The following is a 21,802-nucleotide window of genomic DNA, read 5'->3' on the forward strand; positions in this document are numbered from 1 at the left end:
TTCCGCGGATGGAGCGCGAGGTATCTTATCAATTAAACTACCTGACAAAAGTCCCAATGTTTAAATCATTATCAAACTCGGTCCGGTCGCTTTGGCAGTCAAAAACACAGGAGACCGCTCAGAATCCAGAAAGGAAACGGAAACGGTCGACAGACGAAACGTGAGTAGTTTTCAGTATTGACAAAGTGAGCGCCTACAAAATCCGGTGACGGTTTTTGCTCTGATCATCACTCGATTGTGACAAAATAGAGGATAGTTAACTGATTCCCTTAATCTTCTGCTTGGTAGCTGCGGATCAACATTACCTCAGGACAGATACATTGCATTCTTTGCTGTCGCTGGCCGCCTTTACATTTAGTAGATTCGAGTTCTTGCACTTTTTGTGTAATTTGTACACCCTTTCAATTCATTTGTTCTCTCATACATGTGCGTCTGGCAGAGGATTTGTAACTCAGTCTATCGATACAACTACAAGAGAATAGTTGCTGATTTCTGAAAAGAAATGACGATTTTTTTTCCAAATTCTGTATGATTCTATGAATTTACTTCCTTGTAAACTGTCATCTGGTGTCCACACAGTCAAGTAAACAAAGGAAAGAAAGTACATAAAATCAAAATAATAGCAGTAACTTAGTAAGACAGATTCTGTGAGAATTATTGAGAACCAGTGGATCTTCTACTGTCTTGCCCAAGAGGAATCTTACATAAAAAACAAGCAAGTGTTATTCACTTTTTTACACTGAAAAAGGCTTGAAGATGAGTGTTTTCTGCAAATCATACGTTAGAGGAGATAGATCTATATCATGTATCCATCAGTTCTGCATGACTGTTCTCGTGTGTCTGTTTGATGAGGTTGACTATAAAATAACCCTCTCGCCTCATTTGTTTGGTTATTCTGATCTATTTTCATAAATATCCTTCAGCTCAAGCGACAGCAACATTTGAATTAGTCAGTACGGTTTCCCAGGCTACGAGATAATGGGATATATCTCTGGATTTTTCAGAACCTGCCTCAAACATCTGTAAGTTTGTATGATTTGAATATTGCCACAAGTCAGAGTATTATGTACAAGATGTGTATTCTGTTTCATTCAGTAAGTAGTCTCGGTATATGTTTATGTTGACATGAAATCAGAGGTATGGATCCTCCTGCTGCCAAATGTCATAAAACGAGTCAGTCTAGTGGAGCCAAGAGGTATAAAGCTGTACAAAATTCTGTCTAGGAGGTATGCACACGTACCAACTTTGTGCTCAAAAGGTATGGAGGGCAACAAAACAAAGGTTTGTGAAGTTTCTTTAGGAAACATTTAGTAGTTCAGAATCAGATACAGATTCTACGCTGAGCATTCTTGTGATTATGGTAGAACTGATGATTCATTTCAATGTCTATAAGTCAGTGACTGTAACATTCAGTCCCAAGTTGTAGCTTGTAGTTGTACCTTTTGAATGTTTAACAGGAGATATGAATATGCCTTGCTTTTCTCACCAAGAGTTATGATACATAAAAACACTCTAAAGATGTGAAACTTTGAATAACATGTGTATTGAGACCACAGAGAATCTCAGTATGAAAAGGGAAAACCTTGTAAGAGGCATAGATGCAGAATGTAGGTTGACTAAGCCTGATGAATGTATGCAAAACACTTGAGGCAACCCTAATGTCACAGTCAATTGTAATACAGTCGAACATGTCTATAACGACCACCCAAGTGACCGACCAAAAGTATAGACAGGTAGTCGCTATGGAATGTTGAATTTGTAGAAGAGAAACTCGCTTGGGATCCTTCAGATTAGAGTTTCTGTAATGCTGTAAAGTAACATAATTACATGTAGCGTACCAAGATGCTGTTTTTTCCTCCTTTTAAATGGCGCCAGTGATTGCAATACTGTGGCTTGCATCCTGTTTTAATTTGTTCTACATACAAATGATACAGACATGTATAGTTCATTACTTCATTTTGATTTCAGGTACCAGGACGATTCAGATGTGGAGATAGTATCTGTGAAGAAAGCCAAACAGGAAGACACTAGTTCAAGTCCTGGCAGTAAGTTAATTTTCTGAAAAGTTTGTGTGTGTCTGTGGGGGAGGGGGGGTGGGTGGATAGTTATGTGGCGTTACTTCCATGGGAATATTTCTGGAGAAACTCCCATGTGCACTTTGTTTTCCAATTTTCAGGTACAGTGGGATATATCCCAACCCATGTAAACTTTGCATTATTAAACAAGGAAAAATCTGTATAAAACGTTTGTCCAGTAAAAGCAAAGTTAACGTCTTGTGTTTTTCTGTGCAGTCTTGTCATTTCTGTCGCATCCAATGAGTAAGATGTCAGAATGGGTTCGGAAGAAGACAGTGCGGCAGGATCACTTTTTCACACAACCGATTCCAGAGGACAGTCGCTGGAACAGAAGAGTGGACCCAGGGGGTCAGCAGAACTATTCGTGTGCCAGTGGCAGCAATGTCAGTGTCACAAACGGCTCTCATACCATCAACACACGCGTAAGTCCCCAAGGCACCAAGATCATCAGAAAAAGACATTGAGGCTCAGTTGGTATAGAATGAACCTTTTTGAACTGAATAATGCTAGATGGCTGTTATAACTTGAAGACACTTTTTAGTCACAAAATCATCAGGAAGATTCAGTGAGATTAAATTGGTACAGAATTAGAATTAATATATGACTGAGATGCAAATAAGGGGGGGGGGGGGGGCTTATGGATCTTTGTTTGGTTGAACAAATGTTTATATTAGTGTCTGTCTGAAAAGGAGATGCTTATCAGGGTTTTGACATGCTGTCACAGGGATGGACAAATCTCAAAATTTTAACTCGCCAGCCAGGCGAGTAACTTCAAGAAAGTCACTAGCCGGTCAGAAATTTTGCTGGCCCGGTACATACCACACAACAAATTATGAATGTTGAATTAAAAAAGCGGTGACATGCACATGAGCATCATTTTTGTTTCTCTAGAACATGGCAATGATTTTGCAGACAACAGAAGTTCGATAGTACAACCAAACCAGGCAAGGGAATGGTCCGCGGATCCGCTAATTTCAGCGGTTTTCACGAGTAGTTTCAGCGGGGAAAAACAAATTTCAGCGGAAAAAAAAAATACCCTCATAAATCGTACATTAGGTTTTTATTCTCAAATGGTCGGGTGTCTTCAAATGGCACAAGCCACTATCCGGAACTGACGGTTGACTTCAGCTTTTGTGGTCTTGGCTGTCCCACTTGATATGAAACAGATGTTCGCGCAACATCCGCTGGATGTGGTTTACTTGTCCGAGACAAAGACGCGTCTCTTGTGTTAAATTTGAAAGAAAAATGTATGTCTTCGGTATCGAATATTGTTCGACGCGGCCAGGATTATGACGAAAAAGGTGTGGTTAACCAGTGGAAATGGGAGTGGGTTTCCAAAGTGGTTTAAGTTGGTGACAAGCAAGAGCGGATCGGTGAACACATTCGAAAAGTCGACACGCCCGGTCAAGCAAGATGCACCCTTTGTGACAAAGAAATTGTGTACAGCAATCGTGGTTTCATTGCCCTCAACGAGCATCTACTAACGAAAAGACACAAGGAGAAAGGCTTAGCCGTGAAGTGCAACAGAGTTCACTGGCTGCTTTTTTCAAGAAATAACTTTTACCATTCAGTCACTTGTTTTTCCTTTTTTATTTTATCATTATATCATTCATTCCTTGGATTCAATTCCTGGATCAAGAGACAGTTAAAGGTGAGCTGGATCCTATCACATGTTTCCTGGTGGGTTTGACAAGTATGATTGAGAGTGAGAGTTGTCGGTGAATGTTAGCAAGAAAGTCATGAAGTATGCACATTCCTTTGTTCAGAATTTTTAAACTTAAAGTTGCAGCTAAAACACCTGCATATTTATGTGAAATTAAAAGCTGGACTTTGTCCCAAATAGCCCTCAGATTGCGTAGATTTTGATCTTAAAACATTTCTTTTCCGGGAGGGGGGGGGGGGGGGGGGGGACGACGCCCGGATTCCCCTGTTTTGGGTCCCCCCCCCCCCCCCCCCCTGTTTTCAGCTGACTTTTTATTCAGCCATTCCCATGCCTGCCAAACGTAATGCATTTGACAAGAATTTTCACTGGCAGTTGGGTGAGCTGCCAGGCGGTTTCTACTAGCCCGGCGGATTTTTTACTCGCCCCTGGTGATGTGGACGATTTGGCCATCCTTGTGTCATCTGATACTGAGTTCCAACACATTCATAAATAATTAAATGAACAAAAAACAAGCCTGGATATTGCGTAACACATGCGCTTTATGAATTGTTTATTTGCTTATCTATTATTCAGGTCCCGATTAGCCAAGTAGGTTGAAGGGACATAAAAAACAACCAACCATTACTGAATTCTGAGGTTTTTCCCGTCATATTTGTTGTTTTTGTTCTGTTATGAGTTTCTGAATATTTCAGGATACTGACAGGTTGTCACGGCCACCGATTAACACTCACAGCAAGAATGTATCCAGTGAGAATGGTAAGCCATTTGGATCAGTTGAAAATAAGAGTACTTCATCAGTGTTTTGAAGTGCTGGTAAACAAAACAAGACAAAATGGGCACAGCATGATTTGATAAGGTCCTTCTGACCTGGGCAGGTTTTGATTGAAATGTGCTGTTAGTAGTTGATAACCTTCTTAGCACTGCCTGAATAGGCCTAAATTTGTGCCTCCCTGTTGTAATTTTGAAACCTTGCTCAGCAAACAAATTTGGTTAGTTACATATGACAAAAATGATTTTAAAGTACAGTGGTACCTGTGATGAAAGGATACCCTTGGGACCAACCAAAAGTGTCCCTACTGTGCAAGGTGGCCTGTCATGACAGGTATAATTTTGGTCAAGATAATAAACAGCGAGACAACAGAAGGTGGCCTTTCTTGGGAGGTGTCCTCTCCTCGGAGGGGTCTCACATTGCAGGTACCACCGTAGGTTTAACTCGGCACACCTCTCTGTTGTAATTTGGAAATACTGTAGATTTAAAAACATTGTTATTTCGTTGAACTCTGAAGAACAAGAAGAAGAAGAAAATACATTGTTGTTATGCATTACCATAATGATTTTGTATTTGTGTGATGTGAACAGGTTTGAATGGGGATGTGCCTGTGATAGACAGGCAGCCTGGGCCACACACCTTGTCTGTGTCCTCGTCACGTCGCTCTTCTTGCTCGTCATCAAGACCTGGCGCAGGCAGACGGAGCGCTGCAGATTTTGTGAGTTGACCCCACAGGCAACAGCAGTGGAGAGTAGATGATGTAAAAATGCCGTTGTGGTACAGTGGATCACTCTTTTTATGACCTTCAAAAATCGGAGCAAATCGGGTCTTAAAAGGGAGGGAGTCTTAAAATGGGGGTACATTTACAGACGCTATGAACTAAAAGTCAGAGAAAACATGGTCTTAAAAGGGAGGAAGACTTAAATTGGGGGTCTTAAAGGAAAAGTCCAAGGTTCAGGGTCACTTTTGATATGTTGACCCTCTTAATTCATCAACCACAAATGCGTGTGTAAAAATGAACACAGAAATCCAAAAAGTATACTTTGACTCGTTTTTGGTTGTTCTGAATCGTTCCATCGCGCGCGCAGTCTTGGCTCATGACCTTGTGCACATACGTGTGCTACGTCACGAGCCTTGAACAACAAACATGGCCGGCTCAAGCAGTGAGGAAGACAAGGGGAATACGGACCGGTTTTCAGCCAGCCTGAGGTTTTAGCGTGCCCGTTTGAGCCTCTTCATCGTCAAAATGCTGGCGAGGCCACAAGGAACTGCTTGAAACAGAGCCAGCATAAGCGGCAATACGAAATGGTATGTGATTCTCTTTGTTGTGATGTTGACACACAAGTCCGTAGTCGCTACCTCTTGCATGCCAGATTGAAGTCAGGTGTGTTTTTCACAGATCAGTTGATGTGCTTTCACAGATCTGTAAGCATGTAAAGATTATGGATTTATGCTATTATTTCAGGCATCTGGTGATGTTTATTTTCCTATCTTTAATCAAGTATTTCGTCCTTGAACTACCCAGTTTAGAATAAATGCTTCCACAGTGATGTTCACACGCGACTATCCTTATTTTCTCTTGGAATTCTGAGTAATTCTTCAGTCACACAACGAAACATTTAGACAGCAAGTTACCATTGCGCAAAGCCTGTTTCTTGCGGACAAAACTGCAACTATCCTGGTATTTTTATTTGCGACAGTAAGACACTACATGACATCGACACCACTAAACAGTCGAGTGAAACTTTTTTGAAATGGCGGTGGGCTGCTTTCATGTGCTAATACTAATAGTGATCCTGACATTTTTCTTGCGAACGGTCAAAGGGAAGTAATAAATGAATTTAGATTTTTAAACGAGCACACGTGATTTCCGATCTCAAACTAGATCTGAAATCATAAGATTCAGTTTCTGAGCAGTGGCGAAACGCTGATGGCGTGATATCGCAAGCCGTTTTGGAAGCAAATAAGCACTGTCAGACATATTATGCTGAAATACGATTACAGCAGTTCAAACTTTTTGATCATTAATTTTTAGGAGTACGCAATATCGGACAGTCACACTACAAAAAGACAATGCGTTAGTGCATAGATGATGATCGGTATTCTCAAACGTCACGAACAGACAGTACGTTGCTAATATATATTGTACTGTGTTAACAAAACCTCACAGTCCCATTAAAAATGTGTGGTGTGTGCCGAAAAGCAACCATATATGAGATTCAGTCAGTGGGACCCTGAATCTACCTGGGGTTAAATCGGTTTATTGACTCTCATTGCATGAATGTTTAAACTGAATATGTGTACTACTGTTCGTGTTGTTTTTGTGACCCACTGCAATTTCTGTGTATACCTTAGAATCTCAAGGTAAATTTTGAACGGAGCATACAGATGATACATTTTGCCATGATCACAGAGTGACACGTGTATTTTGCTTATCAGGTGTCAGTGCAGAAACTCCAAGAGGGAACGAAATTCAAATATCTGGAAAACCTGGATGAGGAGATAGACAGCCTAACAGCACATCCTCCTATGTTTGCTCGGACATCTACTACCTTCAAACTGCATACTATGCGTACACACAGGAATATGGACGACTCAACATTGATCAAAATGGGTTAGTAACACAACACAAACAGATGATTTCCATTATGATAGATTTATTTATCTGAAAGTAAAATTGACAACAGAGTGTACAATTTGTTTTCAAATACAAACATATCACATTGGGTTAAAAAAAACACACACCATCATATATCATTAAAACTATTCTTTATTTCTAAACACATACATAATTATCAGCATAGTTTATTCATGTAAACATCCTCATTTCGGTTCCCAGTCTATCTGAAATCAAGGTAAGATATGCCATAAAAAATAGCGATCACACAGTGCTTCAGCATGAATTTGAAAACCTGCTCTACGTCACATAGACACAGCGTGTCTTATGATTCTATCCACCCTCTCCAAACAAACACGTACACGTTTTCTCTGGTACGAATGTCTTAAAAGCTCAAACTAAGCTGCTGTTTTATTCTGTCTTGCTTTGCAGGAAATACAGGCACGTCGCTTACCCATAACAGGCAGCTGGTGCGCTAGCGAGTGGGGTTTCTCGGCAGAAGCATCAGAGTACCATTACCAACCTGTGCAGTCAAAACAATCAGAAATACTTTCACAAACGGATGAAGAGTGGGGTTCAAAATCCCTGAGCTACAGAAGGCTGAAATATACTTTTACAAATCGTGTGACTGTGTTGAACTAGTATCTTTGGTTGAACAGATTCCTGCATGGTTTGAAGATGATAATGGGTTGTCACGTGGTCCGGTACATGGTTCACATGCTGCAACATCTTGTTCCAGACTTTTTCCACTGTTGGTGTACTCCAGCATCAGGTAGTCGGTCCATGAGCCGGTCAGCATAGCCTGTGTCCAGTATTGTCCGTTTGCCTGTTGCCTGAAACATGGTTTTTTGGAAGTAACTAACGATCTCTGCACACATTTTAACATGTGAATAAGAACAGAAAAAAGTTTGTCAAAAGTATACATAGTTTAATTTGCATTTACTTCAAGGCCAGACTTTCTTCTCGTTCATTATTTCTTCATAAAGATTCTGGAAATTAACAAAATGTTTCCCCCTATCAAGGCCTCCTAACTTTTTTTTTAAATGCAAGTCGGTTTGTTGTCATCTGTGCATTACTACCTCTTGCCACCCGTGCGGTCATTGCCACCAGGTATCTCAACAATCAAACCGTCTATACAGGCTTAAAGGCACGTCCTTTTTCAAAACAGGATTGCTCACTACACAGATCTGCGAAGACTTTTACATAGAAAAAAAAATCTGTTGACTTGAACCAGGAATCAACATCCTGACTGGTTTTTGGAGCTGCATTTTTTAGGGAATGTTTTACACGTGTGGCGTTTAAGAAATTAATTAATAAAATTCTACATTCGCAAAGAGAGTACCCATACAGAGTGTTGAGTTCTGGTATTTTTCAAAACGGAAAGATGGCCATATCCCATGTAAAAGCCCTGTCAGATTTGAGATTTTTAACCCAATCGTTTACACGGAAAAGGCTGTCGAAGGGCTGTCCATTTAAGAGGACGCTTCCATGCCTGGATGAGAAATACACTGATAACACAGAAAAGGCACGAGTTTAACCTGCATATTCACACAACTGGTTCAGAGGCCCGGTAAAGGGAACACATGTTAGTTATTTTAAGAGAACATCACGAATGCCTAATTATTAAATTAAAGCCTTTCTGCACGAATGTACATCTTCTATGAATTATATTCTAAAACGCCACATGTGTAATTCATTCCACACACAAAATCCAGCTCCAAGAAGCAGTGAGGCTGTTGATTATTGGTATGTGTTCAAGTCGACAGATCATTTTTCCTGTGTAAACTGAGCCTTGGCAGATCTGATATAGTGAGCAAAGACCTGCATTTTTTTAAACGTGTTCAGATTCCTTGAAATGGTTAAACATTTTGTTTATTTCAAGTAGTCTTTGTGAAGAAAAATTAACAATGAGGAAGGCAAATGGGTTGAAATGCAAATTAGATTTCTTTTGACGAACTTTTTATGTTCTTCTTCACGTGTTACATTATGCGTACGTAGATCGCAAGATATTTTCGAAAAAAATCATACTCATAGATAAGCCAATCTGCAAACGGACAAAAATTCACAATATTTATGAAGCCAATAAATTTGACTCAAGAACAAAGCTTATGTGTTTGAGGTGATGTGCATGGGTATGAATGTTGAATGAGTCCGTCAAAGATACCCTCCATGTCGCCTTACAGTGGAACCTACCATTAAAATTATACCACCTTAAATTACCTTGCTCTTTCAAATGTACTGCTTAAACTTCTTGAACATGCAACTCTTGCTGTCTACCATAAAGACCATCAGGTCAACAACATACTCGTGAATGTTTTGTTTTGGTCTATAATTAAACATTTCAGAAAATACCCCTTTTTTATTTTTTTTTATTCGGAAGCATACTAACTTTATTTGAAACTACTTCGACAGAATGATATAGTTTTGCAGGTTGACGGGAGGTGAATTACGAAAGAAATTAAATCCATATGTCGCTCAGCACAGAAACGATTAACATGAGTAGAAATGAACTTGTACTTGTTTTCATAATGTATTATTTGGATGGTATCTGTCAAAGACACTTTCTCGTTTTTTGCAAAGCTAGAATAAGGCACTAATTTTCAAAACAAAACAAAAATCTTACGATGAATGGCACGTTGGTTTTCTCATGTGGTGATTCTGGACGGTAGGAACAGGACTGGTCAACAGTTGCGTTGTGATCACGGAGAACCGGGAAATCTGGAATGGTCACGGTGTCAGTGTCTAGTGACCTGTTCTGACCAGTGGCCGTGAGTGATGATGAAAGGTCTGGAAGTAAACGAAGAGAGAAAATGAGTGTAAGTATAAATCAATTCGAAAGTATGCTTCTGATCTATACAGTACACTGAACATTTAGACACCCTCTGGAAGTAATCTGGATGTGTATCCATGTTGTAGCAATTAGATTGGTTTTGCGTCTCTCAGTCAATGCAGACAGATTACTTCCCTGCACAATTCGTAATCTTCTTGTCTCTAGCATGCATGTGTCTGTTTACCTTACCGGTTGCACATCCACCAAAAGTTTAGATCTGGTAAAAATAGCATTTAAACCGTGATTCCAGCAAACGCTGCCAATTTCATGAATTGATATCAGGGAATAGTTTGCGACTGAATAGAATAGATAACGTGACACACGCATTGTCTTACGTGTCCACAACCCTGACTATTTTTTACTCTTACTCTTAGCTCAGCTCAGACCGTTCTGTAACTCTGTAGATCTAGCCTGTGGCGCATCTGTACTCCAGCGAATATCAGCAGGACCCAGACACACTGTTCGGCACCAATTCGTATTCGCTGCGCAGCAAAACAATGTTTACGTGTATGCATGAAAATAAAAGCATGATGTACTCTGACCTTCAACGCATTCCTTCTTGTGAGATAATCCGCTGTTCGTATGTCGCCTCGGAGTTTCGATGGCTCGTCGACTTGTACCAGCCTCGCGTAATACTGCCCTCTCCGGACTTTTATGAAGGGAAGACACTGCCAGTGGTCAAAACATTTGTTTCAGGGATGAAACGCCAACTTTTGTGCTGCAGAAAAATGGCGAAATCTGTGTCCAAAAAGTGCCCGACACTTTGAAATCTGCACGCTTGTGCTGCACACATCTCTTCCATTTCCACAAGAGACTCAGAGTTTTATGAGGGAACGTGTGCTATGAAATGCCTGGGGACATTGACGAGTTGTTGCAGTTTGCGGCTGCTCTCCACCGAGGCATTCTTTTCGGGCATACAGTGGCGACTTTTCTGTGTGAAAATCAAGCTGGTACTAGTGGTAGAATCAACACAATAACTTGTGACGTCACAGTGCACCGACGTCACAGTGCACCGAAAACCACGTGACCACTACTTGACCCCAGGCGACTTGTCTTGGTTAGCCCCGCAACACTAAATCTTCAACTACAACAACAACAATTTTTTTTCAATTTTTAAAATATTTTTCCAGAGATGTTTGTAACATTTGGCATTCGATTTTCAAGTTTTTGGGGATATTTAAAAACCTTGGACTTTTCCTTTAAAGTGGGGTTCCACTGTATATAAACCATGGATCATGTTTTTAAAAGAATTGGTATTTTGTTAATTTAATGTACGCATGAAAATGGCAGAAATGAAATTAGCAACCGGTACATGTATTACCTACCTTGTTGATATTTCCTTATCAAAATTGTTTTCACTGTAGATGCAATATATGCATCTTAATGTGTGTTAGAAAAGTGTTACTGGTTAACTAGTGCAACAAAGTAACTGGTTTCTGAGAGAGCCAAGATTCATAATTGTAAGGAATACTGGTCTGGAAATTGAATAGCTAGATCACTGATGAACAAGGATGAAAGTAGGTCAGGATAATGGTTTGCTGGTTGTGGATTATCTAAATCATGGCCAGAAAGCAGTATGGCTATGGGTGTTTTTTTCAACAATGAAATAAAGTCTCATCAAATGGTGATGAACGGGGCGGGGATGTAGCTCAGTCGGTAGCGCGCTGGATTTGTATCCAGTTGGCCGCTGTCAGCGTGAGTTCGTCCCCACATTCGGCGAGATATTTATTTCTCAGAGTCAACTTTGTGTGCAGACTCTCCTCGGTGTCCGAACACCCCCGTGTGTACACGCAAGCACAAGACCAAGTGCGCACGAAAAAGATCCTGTAATCCATGTCAGAGTTCGGTGGGTTATAGAAACACGAAAATACCCAGCATGCTTCCTCCGAAAACGGCGTATGCCTGCCTAAATGGCGGGGTAAAAAACGGTCATACACGTAAAATTCCACTCGTTCAAAAAACACGAGTGTACGTGGGAGTTTCAGCCCACAAACGCAGAAGAAGAAGAAAAATGGTGATGAACAGGGGTTGTTCCTAGATTTGATAATGCTTGCAGAACTGGAAAGTTTGATATGTTTGCTATGGGAAACATTGAGTCATTGGCAAAGATGCACGCGTTCTTATGGTGACACTGGTTGTTTGCTGTGCAGTGTTTCCAGCTGCAGGAGAGGCAGAACTACCTCAAGCTTTTGCAGCAGTATACGACAGTCGAGCTTGGGTACCATGGCAACAAGACCAGATTCGCTCAACCCCCAGATTCTCTCCCACAAGATCGTCGTTCACAAATGTAAGGCTTGGCGACATTTACTTTCGCCGAGTGTGTGTGTGTGTCTGTGTGTGAATCTAAAGTTAGTTGTTACTGAGTGAAACTGAGCTTCGATGTACTGACGGCTCATGCTGTATCCCTGAAAGCAATGAACAACGGCTTATCGCTGTTGTGGATTTGGGTTGCCTTGGGACTTTGTATATATGGGCGGGGATATAGCTCAGTTGGTAGCGCGCTGGATTTGTATTCAGTTGGCCGCTGTCAGCGTGAGTTCGATCCCAGGTTCGGCGGAAATTTATTTCACAGAGTCAACTTTGTGTGCAGACTCTCTTCGGTGTCCGAACCTCCCCCCGTGTACACTACATTGGGTGTGCACGTTAAAGATCCCACGATTGACAAAAGGGTCTTTCCTGGCAAAATTGCTTAGGCACAGTTAATAATTGTCTACCTATACCCGTGTGACTTGGAATAATAGGCCGTGAAAGGTAAATATGCGCCGAAATGGCTTTAATCTACTGGCCGTATAAAATTTCATCTCACACGGCATCACTGCAGAGCGCCTAGAACTGTACCCACGGAATATGCGCGATATAAGACTCATTGATTGATTGATTGATATATCATACACGTAAAATTCCACTCGTGCAAAAAACACGAGTGTACGTGGGAGTTTCAGCCCACGAACGCAGAAGAAGAAGAAGAAGATTGATATATGTTGCATTCTAATGTCTGAAAGTAGTCATAGCTGAGGAATTGGGAGTGTCATTTCTTGTTGTTACTGGACTGCTATGGACAAACATGGGTATTAATTAAGCTCTAAGACTTACCATAAAACGATTTAATTCTGATGATGTCCTGAGTCAATCAACTTAATGATTTACCCTCAAGATTGCATTAATTCTGATGATTTTTTAAAAATTTTTCCTGCAATTTCAGAAGATCTGGGGCATTTTTACCATTGGCATCAGCTGCGCCTTTATCATCATCAGCATCTTCTCTTGCCAGCTCGGTTAGCTTCAGAGCAGATGGCGCCGGTCCTTCTTCCACCTTTAGAGCTGAGGGATTGCAGCAGTACCCTCGCTACAGAGTCACCCCCAGTCGTGTTGCCCCACCCTCTGCACCTCCTTCCGACAGAGTGGTGGCTGACCATCAGCCATGGTCATCGTCCAAAACAAACAGCTTTGCTGTCCCTAGTCGGCCCAGCAGAGTCCAGCAAGTGAATTCCACGAAACCTCTCAGTCGTCGTACACAGCGCAGGAACTCTCAAACAGGTGAGGCCAACATTTAGTGTAACATACTTGGAAAGTGGTGGGGAGATCAGGACAAAGTTATCTCCACTTATAGGTCCAAGATCCCTACCTCACCTCAAATGTTTGCCAGTCATTTGAATGGAGTTAAAACAAATGAGAGCATAAAATCAAAAGCTTGTGAGATTCCTAGGTTTTTTTTGTTAACTGAAATTTTGACAAGGAGATTAGTTATTGAAGGCATATACACCATCACCACAGTGTCCCTTTTCTCGCTCTTACAGTTACAGAAGAAAGGGCATGAAATGCATGTGACCTAATGCACACAGTTTTTCATCCATGCAGCATTATCATCTGTAACCATGCAGCATTAGCATCTGACATGGTAAATAAGAGGAAATGACAATAATTTGATGAAAGAAACACATTTTCCATGACAGACTCTATGACGTATCACTAACTGGGTGTGATTTTGCAGGGGCAGAGCAGGAGCAGACACCAGTTCCTGTGGGCGATGGGGACCAGGATGTTTTTGTCATTGAGGATGGGGAACCGGGGTAGGTGGTCCCTTTTTGTGTGTGTGTGTGTGTGTATATATATGGGTTATTCTCCAGAGCTGGGTACCATTTTGTGACATGCATTTTCAGTCCTTTAATTGATTATAACGTATATTAAACGGCAACTAGAGTGTATTCTCAATACTTTTTTCAGTAATACTCTAGTTAGATAATGATACAGACATGCAACAAAATGCATATCTTTTAAGGGGCCCTTTGTCTTCTTTTATGGAATGCCTGCTGTCATCTTTTTGATGGTTCTGAATTGTAAACTTTAGGGGGGGGGGGGGGGGGTGGGTGGAGGGGATACCAACAGTGCTGAGGTGGACAACTTTTCATGAGCTCAATCAATGCTTTTTCTAATGTAAATCATTGAACGGTTTGCCATAGTGTAGCTGAACACATTGAATAGTGTGCCATTGACTGTGAACACCTCTTGCCGAGAATCTAACAGTTTGCAGTGTTTCTGTTTGAGTCACGTTTTTTTTCTCACTGGTTTTTGTGTGCAGGAAAACAACAAGGTCACCTTTACTGGGCTTCAAGTCTTCAGAATACTTGGATGATGAGTGGCTGCCCAGGCTGTACGTGGAATTGGTTTCTTTTGTAATGTTTTTGCAAGTGTAAGGGGGCAGAGCTGTTAGAGTTATGATACCAAGGTTTACCAAACAGTATTTATTTCAAGCGCCGTTACTGTTTCTGTCATGGTTAGTGTTCGAGAGGAAGGAAGAGTTGAAACTGCTTTATGTTTGTATTGGAGGGAACTTGGCTGTAAATGTACATGATGGATTCTGTGCCTGGCAAAACAGGAAGCTTTAAGAAGCCTATTTGTTGATCGTTTTTGAAGAAATGACAAAATCGCACTGTATGCATTATGAGTAAAAATGTATCTCTGAATAACTGAATGTGGGTCATATCATGTTTGGTTAGAGGGGAATTTCTGTATTATCTGCAAGAATGTCTGTGGCAGACAGAATGTGTGGTCCCTTTTCATTTTCTAGCATTGACTCAGTATAAGAGTGAGTGAAAGGTAGTCTCAGACGGACTTTTCCTTTTCTATCTATATACAAAGATCTACAAGCGTGTAGAAAAGAGTGAAGATAAAAATGGACAAAGAAAATTCTTTCTCCTAAACTGAAAGCTTGGTTGTTATATATTTGCTGAAGTTTCGCACATTCATTAATTTTAAAAAAAATTCGATAATGAAAGTAACAGTTGTATTTATTACTTTTTCCTGGCAGGAATCAGAAATATACCCAGTCTGAGAAGGAGAGATTGGAACTCATTAAAGAAGCAGAGATGAAGAAAAAATTACTGGAAGAAAGGGTGAGTACCAGTTTTTATCTTTTATGTTTGATTGCAGATAAATCATTTGCTGTCTTTCGCACGCAATGATTTGAACTTTTGCATTTTTTGAGAAGCAATAATTCTGGCAGAAAACTTCATTGTGATGGAAGGTTAAATTCATTAAATATGTTTATATATTGGAATTATCTGGAGTGTTCAAAGGTTTTTGTCTTTTCTGTGTGATTTTAGAAATAAATAAAAAATTACTAAGGTAAATATATCCAACACATGTATACTTTAGGTTTGTGTGCATGCAAATATTTGATGTAAAAGTTTGTTGAAATGCAAAACAAACTTGTTATTTCATTACATAACAGTTTGGGATTTTGTTCCCTTTTATTTACAGCGAGAAGGGAGGTTAGGCAACCTTGACAAAAAGGTGAGTTGTATATATTTATTTATGGTAGGGGGGGGGGGGGGGGGGGGGGTCATGGGGTAAGATTATTAGGTGGACACTTTTTAAACAGTTTTACGCCCTCACCACAAAGCCGTGGGCATAAAAGGTGGAAATCCTGACTAAACCTGTTTTTATTCCAAAAAACAAAGAAAGAAAACAACAACAGGACAACCGAAGCAAATTCTCCATGGTTGAAATAGCTTTGTGACATTAATTGATATGTCATTCTCCATGGTTGAAATAGCTTTGTGACATTAATTGATATGTCATTCTCCAAGGTTGAAATAGCTTTCTAACATGAATTATTGTGTCTTTCTCAGCTGCGACAGCAGATGCGACTGTTTGACGAGGAGCCGGAGGTGATAGAAGAGCTCCCTCTGCCAGAAGTCCCTCAAGAGAAAGCTTTGCCAGGTACTGACAGTTTAGTACAACTAAATGTCTTACGTCTTAATGAGTACAATGTTCGTCATGGAGACAGGACATTTATTCACAGTTGTGTAAGAATTAGGATAAGGGTAAGGAATACAATTTTATATAGTCCTGTGAAGTTACCCTCATGGAAATTGGGGTTGCTTTCTCTCTGGGGAAAGTGAGCTGCCATACAGTACGGCACTACCGTTTCTTTCTTTTTTTTCCTGCATGGGTCTATTCATGTTTCCAGGGATTACAGGAAGCCTTATGCTTTCAGAGAAGTTTAAAATGTGACAATTATTCACTCTTGTTTCAGAGCTTTTACTTTTATCCCATTCTTTGACCTTTTCAAATATGATTCATGCGTGTTAGCTTCAAACCAGTGGGTGTGTTTCTTTGAAACAGTACTTGTTGATGACAAGATGCTGTCATGGATGCTATAGTCAATTAAGTTGCGTTTGGGTTGAACAGAACTGACAGAGGCCATGGAGAGAGAGATCAGAATGGCTCTGGATGGAGGGCCGTCATCTGAGGTGTTGTCCGAGGGTTTCCGACTAAGGCTGACCCGCGCTGACCTAGCCACGCTCAAGGGACTTAACTGGCTCAACGATGAGGTCAGGACTGATGTCACTTTGTAAAGCCTAGGCTTTTGAAATGGGTAGAAGAAGCCTGACATTTTTTTTCCAGCAATTGTCAAGAGTACACCTTACCATTTAGTCAATAACTTTGAAGAGATCCTTGTATAACTTAGACCGCAATGACCGCAAGTTTTATATAATTACTGTCAGGCAGTAAAAGCGAGTCCTTGCATCATGCTTGAGAGCGAAAACAATCTGAGGTGATCTTTGCTTAGCTAATCGTTAGGAGAAGGGAAGTGCATCAAGAAGCAGTAGGTGGTGGTTTCCTGAGAAGGGGAGACAAGTTGATTCTCATGTTGATAAGAGTTACTGTTACTGAAGCTTATGTTCCTCTGGCAATGTAACCATCACAAGTCCTGCAAGACATTTCATTGCATTAGGGCCTTGAGTAAGGTAAACATGCTTAGCTGACATTTCTGGAGATATCCCATGGATGATAATTTGGCTAAGGTTCACAACCATTTGCACCCAAAATCCAGATTTCCTGTTCTTGATTAGTCTCCACCTGTATCTGAGCAGTTAACGTGCAATTACAACTTTTAGGATTGACTGGTGGATGACTTTTTTTGCTGTATTTTCAAACTGTTTCCAGTAGCCAGTAGTATACTGGAAGGTTTAAGTTTTGCTTGTGCAAACACTGACAAACATGGATAGGTTTTTGGAAATGAAGCAGAAAAGACCCATCCTGAAAAGCACATCCTTTTTACATTCAGTCAAGTTTTCACTAAATGTTTTAACATAGACTGGGAATGGAAGCAAGGGAAGTGGTGTGTGCGTGCGTGATTGCGCGTGTGCATGTGTGTGTGTGTGTGTGTTTGTGTGCGCGTAGAGCGATTCTCAGAAAACTACGGCGTTCCACAGATTGACTAAATTTAATCATTTTGCTTTACGCAACTTGTTTACCTGTGTTGTCTCTGTGACAGGTGATCAACTTCTACATGAACATGTTGATGGACCGGGGGGAGCAGGAGGGCTTCTCCAAGACCTATTCCTTCAGCACCTTCTTCTACCCCAAGCTTGTCCAGGGTGGACACGCGGTGGTCAAGAGGTGGACACGCAGGGTGGACATCTTCTCACATCAGTACCTGGTCATACCCGTCCACCTGGGCGTCCACTGGTGTCTTTGTGTGAGTCTCTTGTCATCCTGGTTATTATAAGTTATTTCTAATATGCTGACTGTTAGCAAATGATAACAGATATGTTGAGAAAATGGATTATCAGCATGAGCCAGCGATTTTGTTAATTCCCATTTTTTCTGTCTTGTTTATTTTTAGCGTGATAAACAAAAAGGGTCCCTGTCTGAACGTTTTAACATTTAGAGGGTCACCTAGAATCAGTCCTGATTGGTCAAAAAGCCAAATGGTACACTGGAATGGTAATGAATTGTACTTTGATTAATACATGACATTTCAGACTTTTTTACTTTCATTTTTATTTGTTTATTTATTTGTAGTAAAAAATATATAATGATGAGGCCATTGTGATCATACTCTTGTCATGAATACATACTGTAAACTTTCAAGGTAAAATCATGTGCAAAGAGGCATTTCACCAACATGATTTAATTTTGTCAGCTGTGGAGTTATAAGCAGCTTTTAAAAGGAAAATTCAACTCATCTCATTAGTACATTATATTGCTTAAAATATGCACCTGTCCTGATAAAGTTTGTGATAATTCCTTTATCTGGATCATTGACACATTGATTTATGATTAGTCCTATTAGAGTTCGATGTGTAGTTCTTTTTTCACTAACTTTGCTAATGGTATGTTGTATGTTTTTGTTTGTGTGTACAGGTGGTGTTTATGAAGGAAAAGAAGATCTGTTATTATGACTCCATGGGGGGGACCAACAACCAGTGCCTCAACGCTGTCAGGTCAGTTCTTGTTACTGGAATACAATTTGGCCACGAAAATGCATTTCTGGTTGGAAACAGTCTTTTATTTTAATTTTTAATTTTTTATTTAATTTTTTTTTGGGGGGGGGGAGGGGGGGAGTCAGTTTGACAGAAGCTTAACACTTTCTACCCCACCTATGTTGACCAAGTTTTTTTTAATCGAGACAAGCTGTGCTGCAGCAGGTCAGTCAGAATTGTAGTAACTGTGTAGTAACAGTGTATCAACACGCTGGAATGCAGGCGTTAGATGTGGACGTTACAGGAAGTGACTGAAGCTAACAGTCTGAGCGGATATATCCGTACCTGGTCAGATAGAGCCATATGAGTGGGTACGGATATATCCGTACCTGGGAGACAGTGAGTTAATATTCTACTTTTCATGCCTACATATCGCCTACAATAACTTCATTCTGTGTTTATAGCTCATACAATTTTGAAGCTGTTGTACATCTCCTTTTCACTCTAAGATCATATTCATTGAATGACTTTTTTTGTTTGCTTCTTATTGGATTGATGAATTAACTATTCAACAATGTGTGCTGTAATGAATCATTTTCTTCTTGCTATGTTTTTCAGGCAGTACCTTGCAGATGAAAGCGCAGAGAAGAACAAAGGTCAGCTTGATCTGTCAGAGTGGTCCGCAGAAATTGTCAAGGTGAGCCTGCTTTATACTCCCAAGTGTAAGCAGAAAACAGTGACTGGGCATGAGAAAGAGACATACAAATACTGAACGATACTGTACTCAAATATTTACAAAGACAGCGCTGATGTGACGAATCCATCGGTTTCAACCCCAGGGTCTTCTTCAGGTAACATATATGACGAGAAAAAAAGAAATTAAAGACACACGATAAAACAGAAAGAAGAACCAAAGTTGTCACAAATGTAACAACTCCAAGTGTAGGCCTGTGTACGAAGCAGGTGATGCTGGTACATCGGTTCACATTTTTGTGGCTTGTTTGTTGCATACTCATTAGTTAATTGTGTTGTTATTTAGAGGTGTCGGGTAATGAGGTTTTGACAAAACACGCCCATCATATTATACAGGCTTTGCGTTGAGAGAGGTCTGACAAAGTATTGCGTGATAATTGATAGTAATTTGCAATTTTGCACAGATTAAACGGCTCTATTCAGTATGGTTTCCTGCTGAGTTTGCTTGTAACTCTAACCATTTGTGCATGGCCCAAGCACCTCAATCTTGTGATCTGTTATATGAAGTCTTATATCGCGCGCGTATCTCCAGACTCGGACTCAAGGCGCAGGGATCTATTTATGCCGTGTGAGATGGAATTTTTTACACAATACATCACGCATTCACATCGACCAGCAGATCGCAGCCATTTCGGCGCATATCCTACTTTTCACGGCCTATTATTCCAAGTCACACGGGTATTTTGGTGGACATTTTTTTATCTATGCCTATACAATTTTGCCAGGAAAGACCCTTTTGTCAATCGTGGGATCTTTAACGTGCAAACCCCAATGTAGTGTACACGAAGGGACCTCGGTTTTTCGTCTCATCCGAAAGACTAGCACTTGAACCCACCACCTAGGTTAGGAAAGGGGGGAGAAAATTGCTAACGCCCTGACCCAGGGTCGAACTCGCAACCTCTCGCTTCCGAGCGCAAGTGCGTTACCACTCGGCCACCCAGTCCTCCTGATCTGCAGGATAGAACTTGTTTAGGTAGAATGGTGTTTGAAAGTTTGTACCCTCTGTCTTTTTAACAGGATATTCCACAGCAAATGAATGGATCAGACTGCGGAATGTTCTCCTGTATGTACGCCGAGACTCTCACCAGGGGGGCCAAAATCACCTTCACACAGGTTGGTTTCCTACTTGGCTCATCATGCTACAGTGGAACCCCCCTTTTAAGACCTCCGAAAATCTGAGAAAACCAGGTCTTAACAAGGGGATACATTTACAGGGCTAATGACCAAGAAATGCAAAGAGACTAGGTCTTAAAAGGGAGGAAGTCTTAAATTGTGGGATCTTAAAAGGGGGGGTTCCACTGTATTCTTTTAGCTGATTTTATACTTTGAGGCAAACCAATTGAACAATTTTTAAAACTTTTTCAATCCATATGGTTGTGATGAAGTATTGATGAATTTTGAAAAAAAATGTGACACCAAAAATGAGCTTCTTCTTCGTCTTCTTCAGTGTTCGATAATGGTTGTGTCTATATCCGTTGCCCCGTGATGTTCACAAAGTGGGCTGTACCAAACGTTAGCCTTATTAACAAAAGTGTTTAGGAGATCATGAGTCGGCAACATGTTCATAAATATAAAAATATCAGCTCAAGCCATATGTTTTAAGTTTTGTATGGATGCACAGGTTATTCAAATGAAAAAGAAAGAAAAGGAAACTGCTAGCATAAGTTTCAATGCTTTATCCCTGAAATGCATGCTATTTAGTTGCAATGTTTTTCATATTCAGTCTGTATCTGCAGATATATTTAATTGTGTCCCTGTGTTGTGTTCTTGTAGAAAGACATGCCTTACTTCCGACGACGGATGGTGTATGAAATCCTGAAGAAGAAGCTACTTTGATGATGGCTGCCACTGCATAGGGCTTTTTAATTGCTTGCTGGTGACGTGTATCCCACTGTTTGTGCTGGGTATGGCGACCCACAGTGTGTGCTGTTCTTCTGCGGACTAAGCTTAATGCAGCAGGTGACAGTGGACAAGAAACACTCAAACAGACATTTGTGTGGGGACGAGTCCTCAGATTTACTGGAACTTGTGTGTGTGAGTGTGGAATGGAGAAGCTTGAGTGGAGGTTTGGAGATATTTTAGTTATTCAAGTGAGAGTACTCAACATTTAGGATGTGAGGGCCTCAAAATCCGGCAGCATACTTGTTTTGAAAGACTGATGCATTAGTGAAGCAAGTTATCTCTTGGGGAAAACAAGTTTGGTTTTATGTAACAGTTTTAGTGGACAGTCAGTTGCCCTGCTGCCAGACATAGGACAATATTTTGTGCAGCAATAAAAGTGTACATGCATGAAGAGAAATACAGCATTTTTTTTCTCTACATAACTTAGTTTGTGTAGTCAACTAAAAAAAAAGGCCTTACATGAGGGGGGAAAAGGACGG

The 21,802-nt window shown here is 40.6% G+C and overlaps 1 protein-coding gene and 1 long non-coding RNA gene across 3 annotated transcripts; one reads left to right on the top strand and one right to left on the bottom strand.

Moving 5' to 3' along the window:
- On the top strand, positions 1-21,802 carry LOC138981751 (sentrin-specific protease 1-like). 2 transcript variants are annotated; one of them, XM_070354827.1, is made up of 18 exons: positions 1-160; positions 1,969-2,045; positions 2,292-2,497; positions 4,431-4,494; positions 5,098-5,225; positions 12,105-12,241; positions 13,157-13,491; positions 13,946-14,024; positions 14,534-14,605; positions 15,263-15,347; positions 15,715-15,747; positions 16,086-16,176; positions 16,648-16,790; positions 17,738-17,941; positions 18,610-18,689; positions 19,287-19,365; positions 20,439-20,534; positions 21,195-21,802. In XM_070354827.1, exons 1-18 carry the CDS (start codon positions 9-11, stop codon positions 21,255-21,257), a joined length of 2,124 nt encoding a protein of 707 aa, XP_070210928.1. In that variant the 5' UTR covers positions 1-8; the 3' UTR covers positions 21,258-21,802. The 2 variants fall into 2 exon arrangements, with proteins under 2 accessions (XP_070210928.1, XP_070210929.1); XM_070354828.1 differs by having other exon boundaries at positions 13,160-13,491.
- LOC138981752 (uncharacterized) lies at positions 7,280-11,154 on the bottom strand. Its single transcript, XR_011460706.1, has 3 exons — positions 10,497-11,154; positions 9,748-9,911; positions 7,280-7,957 (listed from the first exon to the last, which is right to left on the bottom strand). It is a non-coding gene; the product is annotated as an uncharacterized lncRNA (long non-coding RNA).

The sequence above is a fragment of the Littorina saxatilis genome, linkage group LG12, assembly GCF_037325665.1.
Source record: "Littorina saxatilis isolate snail1 linkage group LG12, US_GU_Lsax_2.0, whole genome shotgun sequence".
In the NCBI taxonomy this organism is placed as follows: Eukaryota; Metazoa; Mollusca; class Gastropoda; order Littorinimorpha; family Littorinidae; genus Littorina; species Littorina saxatilis.

Bases quoted from the DNA above. Each gene is read 5' to 3' on its own strand.
- LOC138981751 (XM_070354827.1), top strand. From the start codon at position 9: ATGGAGCGCGAGGTATCTTATCAATTAAACTACCTGACAAAAGTCCCA. The intron at 16,791-17,737 runs GTCAGGACTGAT...TCTCTGTGACAG, and splicing joins TTAACTGGCTCAACGATGAG to GTGATCAACTTCTACATGAA. The intron at 19,366-20,438 runs GTGAGCCTGCTT...TCTTTTTAACAG, and splicing joins GGTCCGCAGAAATTGTCAAG to GATATTCCACAGCAAATGAA.